The 16,689-nt window shown below is 44.5% G+C and overlaps 1 protein-coding gene across 2 annotated transcripts in view; it reads left to right on the top strand.

The window, feature by feature from the left end:
• Positions 1-16,689, top strand: part of klhl13 (kelch-like family member 13) — a 78,031-nt gene that overhangs the window by 24,530 nt on the left and 36,812 nt on the right. Inside the window, exon 1 of one of the 2 annotated variants that reach the window (XM_080855606.1) lies at positions 5,717-6,158. The exons of the other annotated variant lie outside the window; for it this stretch is intronic. Within the exon in view, the coding sequence (XP_080711732.1) occupies positions 6,061-6,158 (98 nt within the window). The 5' untranslated portion in view covers positions 5,717-6,060. Of the gene's footprint in view, positions 1-5,716; positions 6,159-16,689 lie in introns of those variants that run through there. 2 annotated transcript variants of the gene reach the window in all.

Genomic DNA, 16,689 nt, shown 5'->3' with positions numbered 1-16,689 from the left:
TGTTCTGTTGCTGTTTTTTCTTTTCTCTCTCTCTCTCTCTCTCTCTCTCTCATTAGCCATGTCCAGCTCTCTCTCTCTCTCTCTCTCTCTCTCTCTCTCATTAGCCATGTCCAGCTCCTCTTCAGTAGTAATGATTCCCCCCCGTGTGTCCTAGAGTCCGTAGGGGAGTGTGAGTGCTGCTCACATGGCTTTGGCCATTACACGCCTGTGTTCCCCTCTAAACAGCGAATAACACCCAGAGTCCAGGCCATCTCTGTTCTGTCGATAACCCTTCCCCTCCCTCCCTCCGGCCCCCTTTCCTCCGTTAGGAGAACAGTGTCGCTTGACTTATGTCACCCAACACTCACTGTTTTGGGATGTCTAGTTTAAGCTCTGGGTTTCTTTAAAGCAGTTTTGGTAATGTGCCTCTCTCTGAGAAAAAAAGCCCCCAAAGGAATAAAGTGAAACTTAACTTGAAATTGGATTGAATTCACAGTAATGGAACAGAAGGGGGAGCATTCAGGAAGAGGGCTACACTGCTTGTTCCACCGCATTGAAAATGCAGTCACCAATAGACCTTGCGGAGGAGGAGAGGAAGAGGAAGAAAAAAGAAGGAAAGCAAAAAAAGAAACTGATGCGCCAATGATCTCAAGGACAAACTGTTAAGATTGTCCGTCTGTAAGGTCGTTGCTTATCCCAGTGTTAAATTTGGATGTGTGCAGCCATCAGCATTTACCCCCTTTCTGTTTACCTCTCGCATCACCGTTGGTGTTCGTAATCAGTTTGACAGGATCTTGCCCTCTGGTAATTACTTTTTTACCAACAGCTGTTCCATCCTCTGCCAACTGCTCAGTCACATCTATTCTGGAAGAGAATGTGAATGTGTCACTCATAGAAGTGGAAGTCACTAACTTTAGAGTGTGACAACCCTGCCCCGGCGACCCAAGTCCGCATACAATAAAACAAAGTTGAAAAAGCTAGCATTAGCTTAGCATTGTTGGTGTATCATATCTGCAACAACCTGCCTAGATGCACTCACGATTTAGATAAGCTTATTTTGTTTCGCTTTAGTCAACACCAGTCAATCACCAAGTGCTACAGACTGAATAGGTGGGGCTTAAGAGCACTGTCGCATGTCCAGAATGATCATCTATCTATAGTATTTCTATATCTGTACTTGGGACACACAAACACACACACCATACTGTTATGTTCACAACTTCCTCCTTTGCTGAACCCCATTTGATGCTTATGGCTATGAATACCATGTATTCAGCACATGATGGCATCTTGTGTCTGTGATTGCCTGGCTGGTCTTCTTTATTCCATATCTGAAGTCCACAGCCTAAACTGAGTAGCATGACTCTGTGGGAGTATGAAGGTAGAGTAGGTATCCTTCCCCCACTTTGGTACACATTATCAGGACCATCTTAATGGATGCCGTCTTTCAGGCGTAGAACAGGCCATTTGCAGTTGGCTGTGGACTCCATTGATTTTGATTTGGCCTGAACTTGTTAGACTCGCCTCTGGTTGTTCATTTGTATACTGATTAGCGTGTTAATTGAGGTGTCTGTTAAAGGCCAAAAACGGGCTCGTTTGTCTTGCGGTATCCTGCAGATTGTTCCGGAGACGTTTCCGGCTCTCATTTGCGCTCATCCTTGTTTTTAATCTTTTTTTATATATATATATACGTACTCTTAAACTTGTTAAAGGGGTCATTTCTAGAGAAAAACAGATTAACAGGTACATCCAGTGCAACTGTAATGGCTGACCTCTTCATCTGATGGTAACCTACTTGCTTTCTAAGAAACTGAAACCATTACATCATGACATAAGAATCAAGGGTAATGGAGCCTAATGGAGACCTTAGATTTATCTGCTGTCTTATTCCAGTGGTATTTGTGAATTTCACTTTTCAGCTTGATTGCTGGCTTTCATGGTCTCATCTAATCACTGAAAATTGCATGTTGTGTTTTGAAAGACCTTTTTGAATGTTTTTTTTAATTGTCATTAGTGTGTACCTTGAAGAATAAGTATAAACAGTAAGTAAAACATGTGGGACTTTGCACAAAGGTCCACTGTAGCATATGCTTATGTTTGAATAAGGCATATGGCAATGGGGGAAATCAATGCTAGATACAGGGCAGAGCTGCTGAACTACTGAATAGCACAGAGACTTGAGGAGGAGAAGAGGTGGTATGGTGCTGCAATATCCTTAGCTGCCAGTGGACACAGTGGGGAACATTTATTTGTCTTTTGGATGCCTTGGTAGGAGATCAGTGTTGCATTTGTGCTAATACATTAATTCGAGCAAGTGGCGGCCTTCGTTGAGAAAGCTTTGCCTGAGGGATCTTTGTGGCTTGGCTTAATTTGGAGATGCCGGTTTTATCTGTTCTAAGTTCACCACAGACTTTTTGGCCATGGACTATTTTGGTGCTGTGTATTTCGGCAATCAATACCATCTTGGTCATGTCACATTAGCCTGCAGCGGTTGCAGAGCGATTGCCTGGATTTGGCACCGGGGCATTGCTTAGGAAAAAAATCAAAGCAAACCGTCTGAACTTGATTGCGTGGAAGCTTGCTATTTGTCATGTTCAAATGTTTTATTTGTCTATGCGTGGGGAAAGGGGGTGGGCTATGGCGAGGTTGTGCTTTGTGATTTTTAATGAATCATTGGAATTGCAAATAGTGTTAAAAGGATGTAGGAAGGGAGGTGTGCCCAAACATAATTCATTATGAAATCTGTCTCTTTAATTAAAAACTATAATTGGACAGCATGAATTTTTCATCTTGATTTTGCCACTCGTGGAGCAGTGTGGACCATTTTTAGAACTTTATTTTTTTTGTCTTCCCTTTGTGGCTAGTAAAGTAGATGCCATCCTTTTCAGTGTCTGCATGTATAGACCTAGATGTGACTATCTAGTAGAGTGATGGTATTTCATCAGCAGTCCAGAGAGAGCTGAAGTGTGTCACAGATGACTTGTGTGTCTTAATCATGTATTATTGGAAGAGAAAAAAAACACGACTAATGCTAAGGGAGGGAGAATGTGGGACATGTCTCTTACACAGTTGGAATGTGTTAAGCACATTTGTGGATAGAGTGGTAATGCAGCAAAGCGTGTTTCCTGAGGTCAGGACAGTTCCTCTAAATGAAATTGCATTCCTGACCTCATTACGAATGTACATTCGCAATGGGAATGTGAAATTGCTTGGCCACTATGCCTTCACCAGTCCCTGTTGCACTTCATTGAGATTTTTTTTTTGTTTTCATATGCAATCTGCTATCAATATGCATATGAAAACATAGGCGCTATTGCTACATGATTTGTGTATAGCTGATTTACATATCACTCGCATATAACATATAGGCTTTGCCTTTTTTTAAATGAGGCAATGGACCACAAGATCTTTCCCCTTGCCGTTTTGTGTGTGTGTGTCTGTGTGTGTGTGTGTGTGTCTGTGTGTCTGTGTGTCTGTGTGTCTGTCCACCCCCTGGTCTGTGTGATCATCTGTCTGCGCTTCATTTCCCTCCCGCATAAGGCGAGGGAAGATCTCCTGCTCAGGGTACATCGTGTGCAGGCGGGAGCAGCTCGTGCCACCCAGAGCTGAATCCATCAAGCTGCTGGCTCCTCCAATTCTAGGATGTGTGTGTTTATTTCGGTGTGCGTGCGTTCATGTGCGTGTGTAATGGTATGGGTGTGTGGGAGGGCATGAATATTGGATGAGGATAAATGACAGCTTTGAATCTGACAGGGACAATAGCAGGAAAGATTTTAATAAATTGCTATTTTGAATGCTGTCAGTGACGTCTGCTATGCTCTTAATTAAGCATCATCAATCATTATGATGTTCTGCTGTTGTTGCCCTCAAAATCCCTAAATCTGTGGGATGTATATTGGTATCAGAAGAACATGGGGGAGGGGGGGGATGCACATATAGCCTTTTGTAAGTGTGTGTGTATGTGTTTGTGTGATTGCATGTCAATGTTTGTTGTAGCACATAGTTATTCCTTCTTAATCTCTTTGTGTGTTTAATTGGCCCTTGTACTATGAGATGGGTCAAAGTGCCTCACACCCTCCCATCCCCCTACACACATCCATACACACACATATACACACATGCTGGAATATTAATTCATTGTAGTTCATTTGTCGATTTAATGGGCTCTAATCTGGCCGCGCTCAGCCTCTCTGCCTGTAGACAAAAGAGGATAAATCCCACCGGATCGCCTTTGTCTGCTCACCCACCCGCCCTTTATCATACCAGCCCCCCTCACACAAAAGACCAAAGAGTGAGCCCTCCACTGCCATCGCGCTCTCCCCAAAGCCCAGTCACTGTGGCCACCATTACCGCCCAGAAATGACTCCCCATTGTGCTCTGAAAATGCACTGGAGAAAAAGATTGTGGGCTTTTCTTCATTGTTTTTGCTGAATGGTGATAAATGCAAGGCAAGAGGTTTGGTTTTCCCAAGAATACAAGCGAGTGGGGTCCCGGAATATGGTGATGATGCTGGTGTGTGATTGGTGGGGGGTGATGGAGAAAGATACAGTTTGATTGGTTGACGTGGTGTGGAGAACGCCTAGAGGAAGTGTTTGTTTTGAAAGGAGATGTGATGTTTTTGAGCCCCCTAGTGTTTCACTTGTGTGAAGAGGCTAAGTGAGTTGATGAGGATTGATTGTTCAGGTGTGTTGGGGCAAGTCTTTCGGTTTAGAACAGATAGACAGTGTGTGGGTGCTTTGGGTTGTTGGCATTGAATTCTGGTTGAAAGGGAGAGGCTTGACCCTCTTGGGGTTGAGGCCGGTCAACTGCCCGGTACAATTGTTTACTGTTAATGGATCTGGATATAAATACAGTTGAATTGAATTGCGTTTAGTGGCTTGGCAATATGTCTATAGAAGGAATGGTCTTCAAATCACAGTAGTGCCTTACTTACATCACACCTCTGGTAGTGTAAAACAAAATAAAGGCAAATATACATGGAGACTATAATTTTAGTAATATTGGTGAGAGACTGAGAGTAACTACATATTGCTTTGCGATGTGTTTATGACTCAAATATGCACTGGTAGTAGGGGCCAAGGAGTTGTGATTCATAGCCTACGATCAAATGCAGGGTCGTTTTGATGCGAATTGCACAGTGCATGCACAGGAGATGACATGCTCTGACTGCTTGACAGCTCCGTGGATGGACTGGGTGGTAATCGCTAAAACGAGCCGTGTTCCTGGGTTTAAGTCCCGCATTCAACTTGCTTGGATAGGCAGTAGACCTGACAACGGGAGAGAAACGCCGGTGGCAGATTCTGCGCTCCAAGTCCCGCATCCGCCGTGACGCCGTGGGCGAGGCTGTGGTCGAAATTGCCCCGACTGAGTTTGCTGCCGAGTGCGAAGTACGTCTGAAGTCATCCGCCACCACCACACATCACTTTGAAGCAATTTACTTACCAGCGTCGCAATTCTTTTAGCAAGTTTGCGGATTTTATATAGGGTTTGCTCTGATTCATTAATACGTGATCCTTTCGCTAGATAGATATAATGTGGACTGCGTTTGAAAATCAGCCACTGTGCCTGCGCAGTCGTTTCCCCCCGTGTCATTCTCGCTCTGCCTTTCACTCCTCCCTCTTTCCCAGTTCTTCCTATAACAAGCCCGTTACTGCAGACGGCTGTGCTTTCTAACCAGGTGGCACTATTGTTGAGCTGCCGGGGCAGTAGCATCGCTGCGCCTCTGCACGCATCTGACAGGAGCGCGGGCGCCTTTTTTTCTCCCCCCCTTCATCAGGAAGTGACACACAGCATTCAAATATCTCGCTGCCGGCAGACAAGGAGGCATCGATTTCGCGTTGCAGGGGGCAGTGATATTAGCGTTAGCCTGTCATTAGCCTGAGCTGTTAACCTTTAACTTGTTCGGCTCCTGCTGCTTCTGCTCCTACCGCTACCTCCATTGCTGCTGCTGGCTGCGTCCTGCCATCCTCCCCCTCCGCTCTCGGTGTGGGTAGTGTGGAATGGACGCCCTCGCTGCAGCCCTGTTTATGGAATCACAGTTCACCGTCGTTATCGCAGCTGTAGCCCTTTGGTGGTGACAACATGCCGTTGAAATGGAAAAGCGGTTCTCCCGTCAGCTGGAAATTCCCAGTGCCCGTCCTTAAAACCTCCAGGTCATCTCCACTCTCGCCAGCCTACATGTAAGTACGAGCGAAACTAATCACTGGCTGTTGTGGTGGTGGTAACACGATATGGACCATTTATTGATACATTTTATCCGGTCCTTTTGTTTTTAATGTTTCTTTTTTTTTTTGCGGGGGTCACCGCTGTCCTCTCTCCCTCCCGCTTTTCTCTGTTTTATTGTGGTTGTGGTGTGCTCGTGTGTTGCGCATGGATGGATTTAACGTCGTTTGATACAGGGCCGTGCGGTGACTGAATTTTATGTCAGTTGTGTCCAGTCGCCCCGTGTTTGTCATCGTTCGCGTCTTGGTACCTCGTACCCCCCCCCCCCCCCCCCCCCCCTCTCTCTCTCCCTCTCACTCTGCTCCTCTCCTCCTTTCCTGACCTCCTCTCCGCTCCATCTCACCCCCTCTTCGGGTCCATGTTTATGCAATACCACGGTACATTTCTGTACGTTTACTCGAGGTGAGCCCGTCTTTTGCCCGGGGTGTTTTTATATGCCCTGGATTTCAGTGGTTTTGTTGCTTCCTTTTAATCGCTACCCTTTATTCACAGTCAGGAACGGCAAGGTACACAGACTTAGATGCCTACATTCTCATTACTGTGACCGCTTTTCCGGTATCCCATTCTTGGAAGTACGGAATTTAGGTCCGTAAATCGTAGGCCACAAACAAGCGCACGCAACGATTAAGGGTGTATATAGGATGGGCATATTTTTAGATGAATCCCATATTGTGTGTGCTGTGTTTTAATACATTTGTGTTTGTATACATGTTCTTTTTTTGATTATCTCGCTATTTTAATTTAAGCTATTATCCTGTTCTATTCCTAGAATCATGTCTTGGGTAGTCCCTGCCATTCTTTTCCTCTTCTACCATTGTTTTTTGTCTCACCATAAACAAGCGTGTGGATTAATAAAGCTGAAGATCAGCTGGATAAATACTTTGACAGTTCTGGGTCAAACCCAGGGCACAGGCTGATTTTTGATCCCCACTTTTTCTCTCTCTGTCTCTCTCTCTCTCTCTCTCTCTCTATCTCCTACCTCCAACTTTCTCACCAAAGGCAAGAAAGAAGCTGAGCTCTCCCACAACAACGACTATGGGCCTAGCCTAAATTCCATACCCAGTAGGCCAGTAATGCACAGAATAAAAAGAGCTCATTTTGTGTGAAAACTGAAAAGTGATCCCTCCAAATAGCTGCCAAGGCTTCATGGCCCAGATTAGTAAACCTTAAGGCTCTTTGTCTTAAGATCCTCTTGTGGTGTTGTCACACTGAACTGTCAAGGCTGTTAAAGTGCCCTTCCCTGGCTGAGCTGAGCCGAGCAGCAGAATGTTAAAGTCGCCCTGCCCTGTTGCTATTTTGGCCTTTTAGCATTGTGCACCGTGTCTTTAGCCAGATTTTATGGCGGGCGTCTGATTATAGGTTTGCTGTGGTTCCTCACTGTTTGCAAAGGGAGAGAGAGGAAGCGCCTTGCTTTGAAAGAAAATGAAGCTGTCAGTGGGGTTGAGTGCGTGTGTGTGTGTGAGTGTGTGTGTGTGTGTGTGTGTGTGTGTGTGTGTGCGCGCGCATCTGTGTGTGCGCGCGTCTTTATACATGCATTTTTCCCCTGTGTTGATTTGGTCATTTTTACTATGTTGAGCAGAACAGGATGTGGAAGTGGTGGCTCTAGAAGCAGCAGCATCCTGAAATATCCTCTGGCCTGGCCTCTCTCATGCTGTGTGTGTGTCCATGTGTGCAAGCAAGTTGAGTGAGAGAGAGGATGTGTGTGTGTGTGTGTGTGTGTGTGTGTGTGTGTGTGTCTGTAGCACGGTCAGGATTATACTTCAGTGGAACAGGAAAGGTGAGGATTATTCAGAGGTGTGGGGGTGGGTCACTGAAATGAGTTTGTGCTCCCTGTTGGTGTGTGTGTGTGTGTGTGTGTGTGTGTGTGTTTGTCTGTTTGTATTCAGTATTCAGACTAGCCTTACCTTTAAAACATTATCTCACTAAGATGTGTGTATGTTAGGCATTTTTCCTCCATCTGTTCATGGCCCTTGTGAACTTGTTTGGTTTAACTGCTGCTTTAGGCCTTACCATTCAGAAGTACTAGTCGAAAGCTGAAGGTCAATTTAGAAAATGCACCAATTATTCGTAACATGCAATCAGGCTGTGAACAGTCATTGTAGCTCAAGGGCTGAATGAACCATCAGCAGTTTCTGAGTTGGAGTTGCTGCTAATCAGGATGGTTGCTTCTTACCTAGACGACTGTCGTAATGTTGGTAAAATGTGACGGAGGACCTCCATTAACATCGGCCAATTTGGAGTGTTCCTCAAATTGACTGTGTGTCTGTGTGTGTCTGTGTGTGTGTGTGTGTGTGTCTGTGTGTGTGTGTGTGTGTGTGTGTGTGTGTGTGTGTGTCCACCACTGACCATCTCCTCAGTAGTCAAGCTGACACTGTCCCAAACTGTTAATTTCAAGCTGTCTCCTCGCAGCCATTTTGGGGTTTGCAATACAAAGAGAACCCTCCCCTTAAATTTCAGAGTGATTTGTTTGTTAAGCTGAGACTGCCGCCCATCTCTCACCCAGACAGATACAAAAAAAAACCTACTTGTCAGTTGCAACATTTACAACAAAAAAAAAAACATGGAGCACTCACCCTTAATCTGTGTGAATATTAATAACATGTCAGCCAGCACTCGCTCAAGTCTCCCTTAATTATAAATTATTTCTCTCTCTCTCTCACTCACTCATCGCTATTTCTCCCTCTCTCTCTCTCTCTCTCTACCTCTCTCTCTATATGTATGTATGTATGTGTGTATATATATATATATATTCACATTGAAGACGAATCTTCGACAGACACAATAAGACAAAACCGTTGCAGAGTGTTGCAGAGATGAGTTGCAGGGGTGTAAATTAATTGTCGTAAATCGTTGGAAGACGTCTGACGCAGTTACAAAAGATTTGTTGTATCAAAATGCAGTTGCAAGGTTTTAGAACGCTTGTACCTTACGGCTTTTGAGACGTCAGTCAGTCAAGGCATGGCGTCATGGTCAGTTTTGGTCAGAGGATAACTTTGCTGGCTAACCAGCTAGCTAGTTCATATCTTGCTACAACGAGTGGTTTAACAAAGACGTCGTTATGGAAATTGCGGTGCTGTTCCAAGCTGTTGAATCTTCCTTGAAGATTTAGAATCTGGACCTCCTCGGGGACAGCGTTTTGTCCAAGAATTATACTGGAGGCTGCTTTTTCTCTTCAGGATGGTGCAGCCCTGTTTGGTTGTCCAATGCACATGAATACAATAAACATTGTCTACATTGAGAAAATAAAGTAGAAAAGATCCATCGAGGAGCTCATCAAGACCACACCCCATTTCTACTTTATTTTTTATATGTTTTTCTTGCTAGCTTTGCATTTCGACAGTAGATAAGACAATCACTGTGACAGTTGGCTTTGTTCTGCTGAATCACACAAGGTTTTTTGGAAGCATTTTTATCTGAAGTGCAGTGTCCTGACCTCTACATCAAATCACTTGTCTGAAAGCTGTCCGGTCCTATCTCTTCCTCCCACCCCCCACCCTGCCGTCTGTGCTGGATGACTGCTGTGCCGTCCGAACGTAATTTCCCGTATGCAAAAATTTTGCCAGGACTTTTAGTTCATTTTTTGTATTCTTTTGTCATTGCTGTTTCTTTTTTTACTCAGTAGATTGGGGAGGTAAAAGGATTATTAAATAGGAAATGCTCTCCCTATCTCGCCCTCCCTCTCTCTGTCTGTCTTCATTTTCACTCTGTGTCTCTCTTTGTCTTCTTTCTTACTTTTCATTTTCTCTTGCTCGTCTTTCTCTCTCCTTCCATTTCTTGCCTTCTTTCCTCCTTTCTCTATCTGTCTGTTTTTTGTTGAATAAGCTCTGACCCCTCTCTCCTCCGCTGCACACCATTCATCGCCTAATGAGTCTTTTAACACCTCACGTCAAGGCGGCGGGAAAGGGGAAAGGGAGATGACAGCTGATTTGTCACAATCCCCCTTTTCCCTTCGTTTTCTCCCCCCTCAGACTATTTCTCTATGTCTATCCCTCCTTACTTCTATTTGTCTTTACCATTTCTCTTTCTATTCCCCTCTTTGTTTCTATCCTCTTTCCACTTTCTTCCCCTCCATCTCCATCTACGAGTGGGATGTTTAATCTTGTCGCAACAAGAGGAAACGGAAGAGTCCGATTTTACTTAAGAGCGATGAGGAGGAGGAGAAAGACTTGAGACATTTACTTTTACCCCAAGGCAGAGAAAGGAGCAGGCCCACTCTTACCATCTCAAGTCCATTACAGCTATCTATCTAAAGACTGCATGTAACACACACACACACACACACACACACACACACACACACACACACACACACGCTACTGAATGTAAGTTAAAGATGTGCGCAAGTGTATACACACACACACACACACACACACACACACACGCTACCGAATGTAAGTTAAAGATGTGCGCAAGTGTAAACATACACACTACTGAATGTGCAGCTACGACATGCATTATTTCTTGATTTTACTGACCCCGTTGGTTGATGGTTTGATAGTTATTGACCTTTTTAACTCCACTGTGTATTCATAGTGCTCTAAACCTTCATATACATATGAAGACATGGGTTGGTTGGGGTGGGGGGGGGGGGTGGTGGTGGTTAAGACTTTCCTTATCTAAACCCTAAATCTCTTCCTTTTTAAATCGCCCCTGAAGACCCCAAAAGCAGCCACCATATTCATTTCATGGCTGGCTGCGACACTCCACGAGTGTAACAAACAAGCAGAATCAGCAGTCTCTACATACACACACAACAACACACACACACACACGATAATGTATTTACCGATGCAAACTGCACAACATTCCAAGACAAAGAGCAGCCCCACTGCATCAGAAATCAGGTCCTCAATCTTTTGTTTTTTTTCTCCGCCTCCCTCTGTCTTTATTTTTTTTTCTTTTACGGCCGCAGCCATCTCTGAGGAGGGCTTGGCTCGTTTGGTGGTAAGTAGAGCAGCTCTTAAGCGCTTTGGCTGATTTAGCGTGAAGTGGTGCAAGCTTCTTCTGCTTCTCTCTTCTCTCCGCGCATCAAGCAGAGCAACGGCGTCGTTCAGCAGACACTTCTCTGCCTAGCAGGGTCGAAAGCGTCGGGCAGAAACACCTGTCTCCTCGCCGGCCTGCACCCTTACATGGGCAGTGACGCCTCATGACTTCCGCTCTGCTCTGACGGGCAACCTAAGATAGACGAGCTGGTGACTCACGCACAGCCAAACAGGGTAGCTGCTGGCGTTGCTCTTCTCTGTTCTCTCTCACATTTCTGTCTCTCATTCCTGCTCTCCTTCTCGCTTCCTCTTCCTCTCTGCCTCTCTGTGTCTCTCCTCGTCTTCCTCATTGTGTATTTGTATAGGCTTTACATGCAGGCAAAAGCAAAACAATTGCCATATTGCAGTTATACTGGGAAATGCAAAACATGACCAGTGTAGAAGTCCCGCCCAAGCTTCATACTTATCCATTTTTGTCATGTATAAATCATTGATCTGCACTTATGCAGTCACGTGCGACATGTAAAAACACGTTTTAAAATAACTAAATTACAGTGCTTCTGAAAATAAATTCTGCAGCCACAGGTCGGGTGCCTGATCGAGAGACAAATAAAGGGCCTCAGGAATGTTTCTGTGTTAAAGTCTGATGATGTAAGTGAAGGCTATGAAGAGTTGGGCCAATTCCACCCTGTAATGTGGGTGTTTGTCTATACATGATATACCACACCTCCTCTTAAACCATCCTCTCTCTCTCGCTCAGTCTCTGTCTCTGTCTCTGTGTGTGTGTGTGTGTGTGTGTTGCACGGCACACCGACACTGAAAAAGAACAACTAGAGTGTTAAAAACAGTACGATACCAGCATTTTGGAAGGAAAAAAAACATAGATTTGACACACATGGCTATTTCATCTCGGGTATAGGAATCTGTCTCTTAAAGCACAATGCACCACAATCATATATGACATTTAACATTGTGCTAGTGGTGTGTATTGCGGGAAACAAACCTGACTGAGTTTGTAATGTGAGTCGAGAGCAAAGGTAGAGAGTGGACAACTTTTTCGAGACTAGACTTGAACCGATGGCACCAGCAGTGAATTATGGAGATATTCTGCCTATAAAGTGGTTGAAAAAAGGTGTGCCCCTAAACATAGCAGTACCGTTTTGCAAGCGCTGTTTTAAAAAACCTCTCACAAGGGCAGCAACCCGTCAAACTTGGCCAATCATCCCAAACTTTTTAGGGAGTTCAAAGACCAGCAGGTGATGGTTAAGGATTTCACTCACCTGTTGTGTCCATGAAATCGATAAAGAGCAATCGAGAAGCCTTTCCACAGTAGTAATAGATATATTCATACATAGCCTACATATTTGCAACACTTATATTCAGCTAGCATTTTATTAGCAGTTAGAATTTTGAGCACACCTTGTGACCATTTCTATGGTAACAATGAAAGCAAACGGAACATTTGAGACGGGGTAGGACCTGTACCTAAGGACAATAAAGCTATATATAATATGACATAGATATTATTATTGTTGTTGTTTTGTTAATAACAACAATACTATGACAGACTGTTACTAAAATACATTTCTATTTCTATGTAAACATAATTGAAAACGCATACTTGACAAGAATGAGACTGACTCTCATCGTCATCATGTTTTAAATTAATTTATGCTTTATTTTCACATGCATACAAACAAAATCGTGTATTATCAAAATCTCCACAGTAATATGTAGAGTTAATAATTATATTACTTAAGTTTTATTGCAAGAAATGACTATCAACTCAAGATAGCAAACGTTTAAACGTAAAACACATTTTCTTTTAGTCTTTTGGTCCTCTTACCTTCATCTCACGTAGTAGCTACGTGAAACCTGTCCATTTTGCCACCGTAGAGCTGCAGTCCTATTTCCGTCGCAGAGCCCTATTTCCATCGCTGCTTAAACTCTATACTCAGGTGGGAATACACGACACCCGTGACTTTACCGTTATGGAAGACTGAGTGGGAATGAAAATGTGTTCTCTACTGGAGAAACTTTTCAGACATGCATATAAACTAGTCCTCACAGCATCCCCTGTACCCACAACGGAAATGAACTAATGCCTGCATGCATCTCGATAAAGCTCACAAATATAGTCAAAACATTATTTCATACAGAGAGATTTGGCCATTGGCCATTTGATGTATTATATATACTGTATGAAAACAGCATCAGAATTTTTATTTAAAAAAATGCAACATAAGCCTTCAATATGACAGCCTAACCTACTCCTAGATTATGGTGTATCTTAATATCCCCTTCAAAATGTTTTCTAGGTATAGTATCAAGATGAATGACTTGGTATCGTATCAAAACAAAAATCTTCTATCTATTATTTTCCTATCCATTTCTTTATCTGTTTTTGTCTTTCTCGTCTATCTCTCTTTCCATTCTTCTGCTGTTCCTCCCAGTCTTAGTCCCCTGACACCTCTTCCATGCTTCACTCTTTCTTTCAGTCTCATGTTCATTTTTTTTCTGGCCCTGTACCCTCTACCTCTGTTTTATCTTGTTTGCTCCTTCCATCTCTCTCTCTCTCTCTCTCTCTCTCTCTCTCTCTCTCTCTCTCTCTCTGTCTCTCTCTCTCTCTCTCTCCCTCTCCCCCTCTCTCACTCACTCACTCACGCACTCACTCACTCACTCACTCTCTGTCTCTCTATCTCGCCCTCTCCCTCTCTCATCACCTCAAAGCCATTAGGTGCCATCAGTGTTGCTGACCCTTATCTGAAGTGATGTTATGTAAGGACAGCTAGTTCTCTCTATCCACCCAACCTTACTGTGATTACACAACCCCAGTCCCACCCACTGACTGTGTGTCACGTTACCCAAAGACCACTACACGGGAAACACACACACACACACACACACACACACACGCCTCCTTCAGGAGCAGCCCTCAGCAACATTCTTATTCCCACCCACAGTCACATCCTCACACACATCAAAAAATGCTGTTTGTTTTGTTTTGTGTTTTCTGCTGCTGTTCAGCCACAGCAGTTCCCAAATGCCAAGAGTCATGCCATCTTATACACACCAAGAAATGCTATTAGTTTTGTTTTGTTATCCTTAAGGCCACAACAACACTACTCAAGTGTGTATTTTGAATGGTCTTTCAGGGCCATTCAGTATGATGTGTTCAGTACTCTTCAGACAGGCCCTCAGAAGTAACGAGTTTTCGAAGTGGAAATTAAAAAAATTGTTTGTTTGGGTGTCTGACAGAGGAAAAGGTCACTCCAGACCATCTTCCTGAAAGCAACTCAACTACCACCATCATTTTGAACATTCCCTGTCTCTGTCGCTCTCTGTTTGTTTCCATGGTTGCTTGACAACGAAACAGTGCAATGGCTGTGGATTCACTCGTGACGCCTCAGGCCTAAATTCCATCAATGTTGACACTTCAATATCACAGTACAGCAACGAGGTTGGTTTTATTGCCCTTATTCTCTTCCAGTTGCTCAAGAAAGATGGTGGGGAGAATGTTTGGGTTGGGGGATGTGTGTTTTTTTGGGGGGGGGGAGGAGAGAGTGTGGGTTTGAATATATCCCCCCAGAAATATCTTTGCTGAATGAGGCTTCATTCCGCGGCTCAGAAACTAACAGGTTTATCAGTGCGGCGCACAGGTGTGTGACTGTTGTTAACGAGCATTAACGAGCAAGTGGGTCGACTCCTGATTGTGTATGCGTGTGTTGGGGGAGAAAATCCTGCTGTTTCACGAGCACAGCTTCACACTCCCTGAGCTGTGTGTTCGTGCTTTGCCTCTCTTGCTCTCTCTCCTCATCTCCCCTCCCCTCATCCTCCTAAGCCTTGTTGCACAGCCTCAGGTTCATTTCTGTTGCGTTCAGAAGTATGAGAACAGCAGACGCAGCTAAGCATAGATGGGGGGGGAGAATAAAACTCACCAGCATTTGCATCGCTTTCTTGTGGAGTTTTAAATTAGAAAAAGCCCAAAATGTCGATAATACGCATAGCTTTTTTAGCTGCAGGGTGTGTGTGTGTGTGTGTGTGTGTGATGCTTGTGTGTGTTAGTGTGTCTGTAAGCGCAAATTTGTACTGTGATGTAGTGACTCATTTTTGGAGGCTAGATGGATAACTGGAGGGAGGCTTTACCTTTTTGCTATGTTGAAAAGAAATGTCACGACTTCCTGCCTCTGCAGGATCTCGCTCACTCTCTCACCACCTTTACTCTGAAAGCGAGAAAGCAGGGGAGTAATAAGATGGCATGATTGGACTTTTTATATGGATTATAGGGGCCTGAAGACTTGCAGCCGTGCTGACATTGCATTCACGTTTGCTTGAGTCTGTATCCTCATCACATAACTTAAGCCTTTCCTCTGTGTGTGTGTGTGTGTGTGTGTGTGTGTGTGTGTGTGTGTGTGTGTGTGTGTGTGTGTGTGTGTGTGTGTGTGTGTGTGTGTGTGTGTGTGTGTGTGTGTGTGTGTGTAAAGCCACATTTAGAGAAACTATCTAGGGAAGACAAAGAATCGTCATTCCAATGATCCCCACAGTCTTGTCTTTTTTTTTTATTTCTACGCTCTCCTCATCCTCTGCCTCTCCCTCACTCTCAGGAGAGGTCTGCTGTTTGATCAGCATCTAGACAAATTACCCTCCTACCTCAGTCCAGGCCCTTCCCACCCGCCAAGGAATATTAAAACTGCGTTTTCCTTTTATGAATCTTATTTACTTTCATCTCGCGTCCCCTCATTTGTGCGTGTGTGTGCGTGTGTGTGTGTGCGTGTGTGTGTGTGTGTGTGTGTGTGAGATAATAATGTTTGCTGCTCACATGAGGGCTAAAGGACTAATTAGAAGGCCAGGCTCAGGGCCAGTGGAGTTGAAAGGAACACTGAAGGATGAAAGTGGGAAAATGTGTTAAGGTCAGTCACCGAACTTCTATATTGATGTATTTCTTTGTTTATTTGTTTGGTTGTTTACTGATGTCAGGGAACAGAAGCTGAGGCCAGCGTGCGATCAGTGTAGCCAGCTGTCGGCCCTGACCCTCTACCTGCTCCCCTCCATGCTTTTATTAGGATGAATTATTAACCAAATATGTTATGCTAATTCTACACTTGCATAGCCCGGATGGCACTGTCCTGCGCTCTCTCCTGTGACCTTTACGAGCTGATAGTGACCGACTATTACAAATTGGCACCATGTTGCTACAGAGTGTGTGTTGTCGCGTTGGAGTGGGTGGGGAGATGTGCGCGGCTGAAGGCCCGGCAGACACCGGCTGTTCTCAGGGAGCCCGTTCCAGCACGTTAGCCATGAACCCACTGCCTCAAGCATGGCTGCCAGGGGACCGTTACACACTCTGCCTGTCTGTCCCTGTCCCTGTTCTTCCTTCTCTCTCCCTCCCTTTGAGTCGGTCAGTTTGGCTCTGTCTGTCTGCCTCTGTCTCTCTGACTGTATGTGTGCTTCTGTCTGTCTGCCTCTCTCTCTCTGACTGTATGTGTGCTTTTGTCTGTCTGCCTCT

This window comes from Sprattus sprattus, assembly GCF_963457725.1.
Source record: "Sprattus sprattus genome assembly, chromosome: 1".
Classification (NCBI taxonomy): Eukaryota; Metazoa; Chordata; class Actinopteri; order Clupeiformes; family Clupeidae; genus Sprattus; species Sprattus sprattus.
Note: the sequence above shows the minus strand (reverse complement) of the source record. Positions and strands in the feature narration are given on the sequence as shown.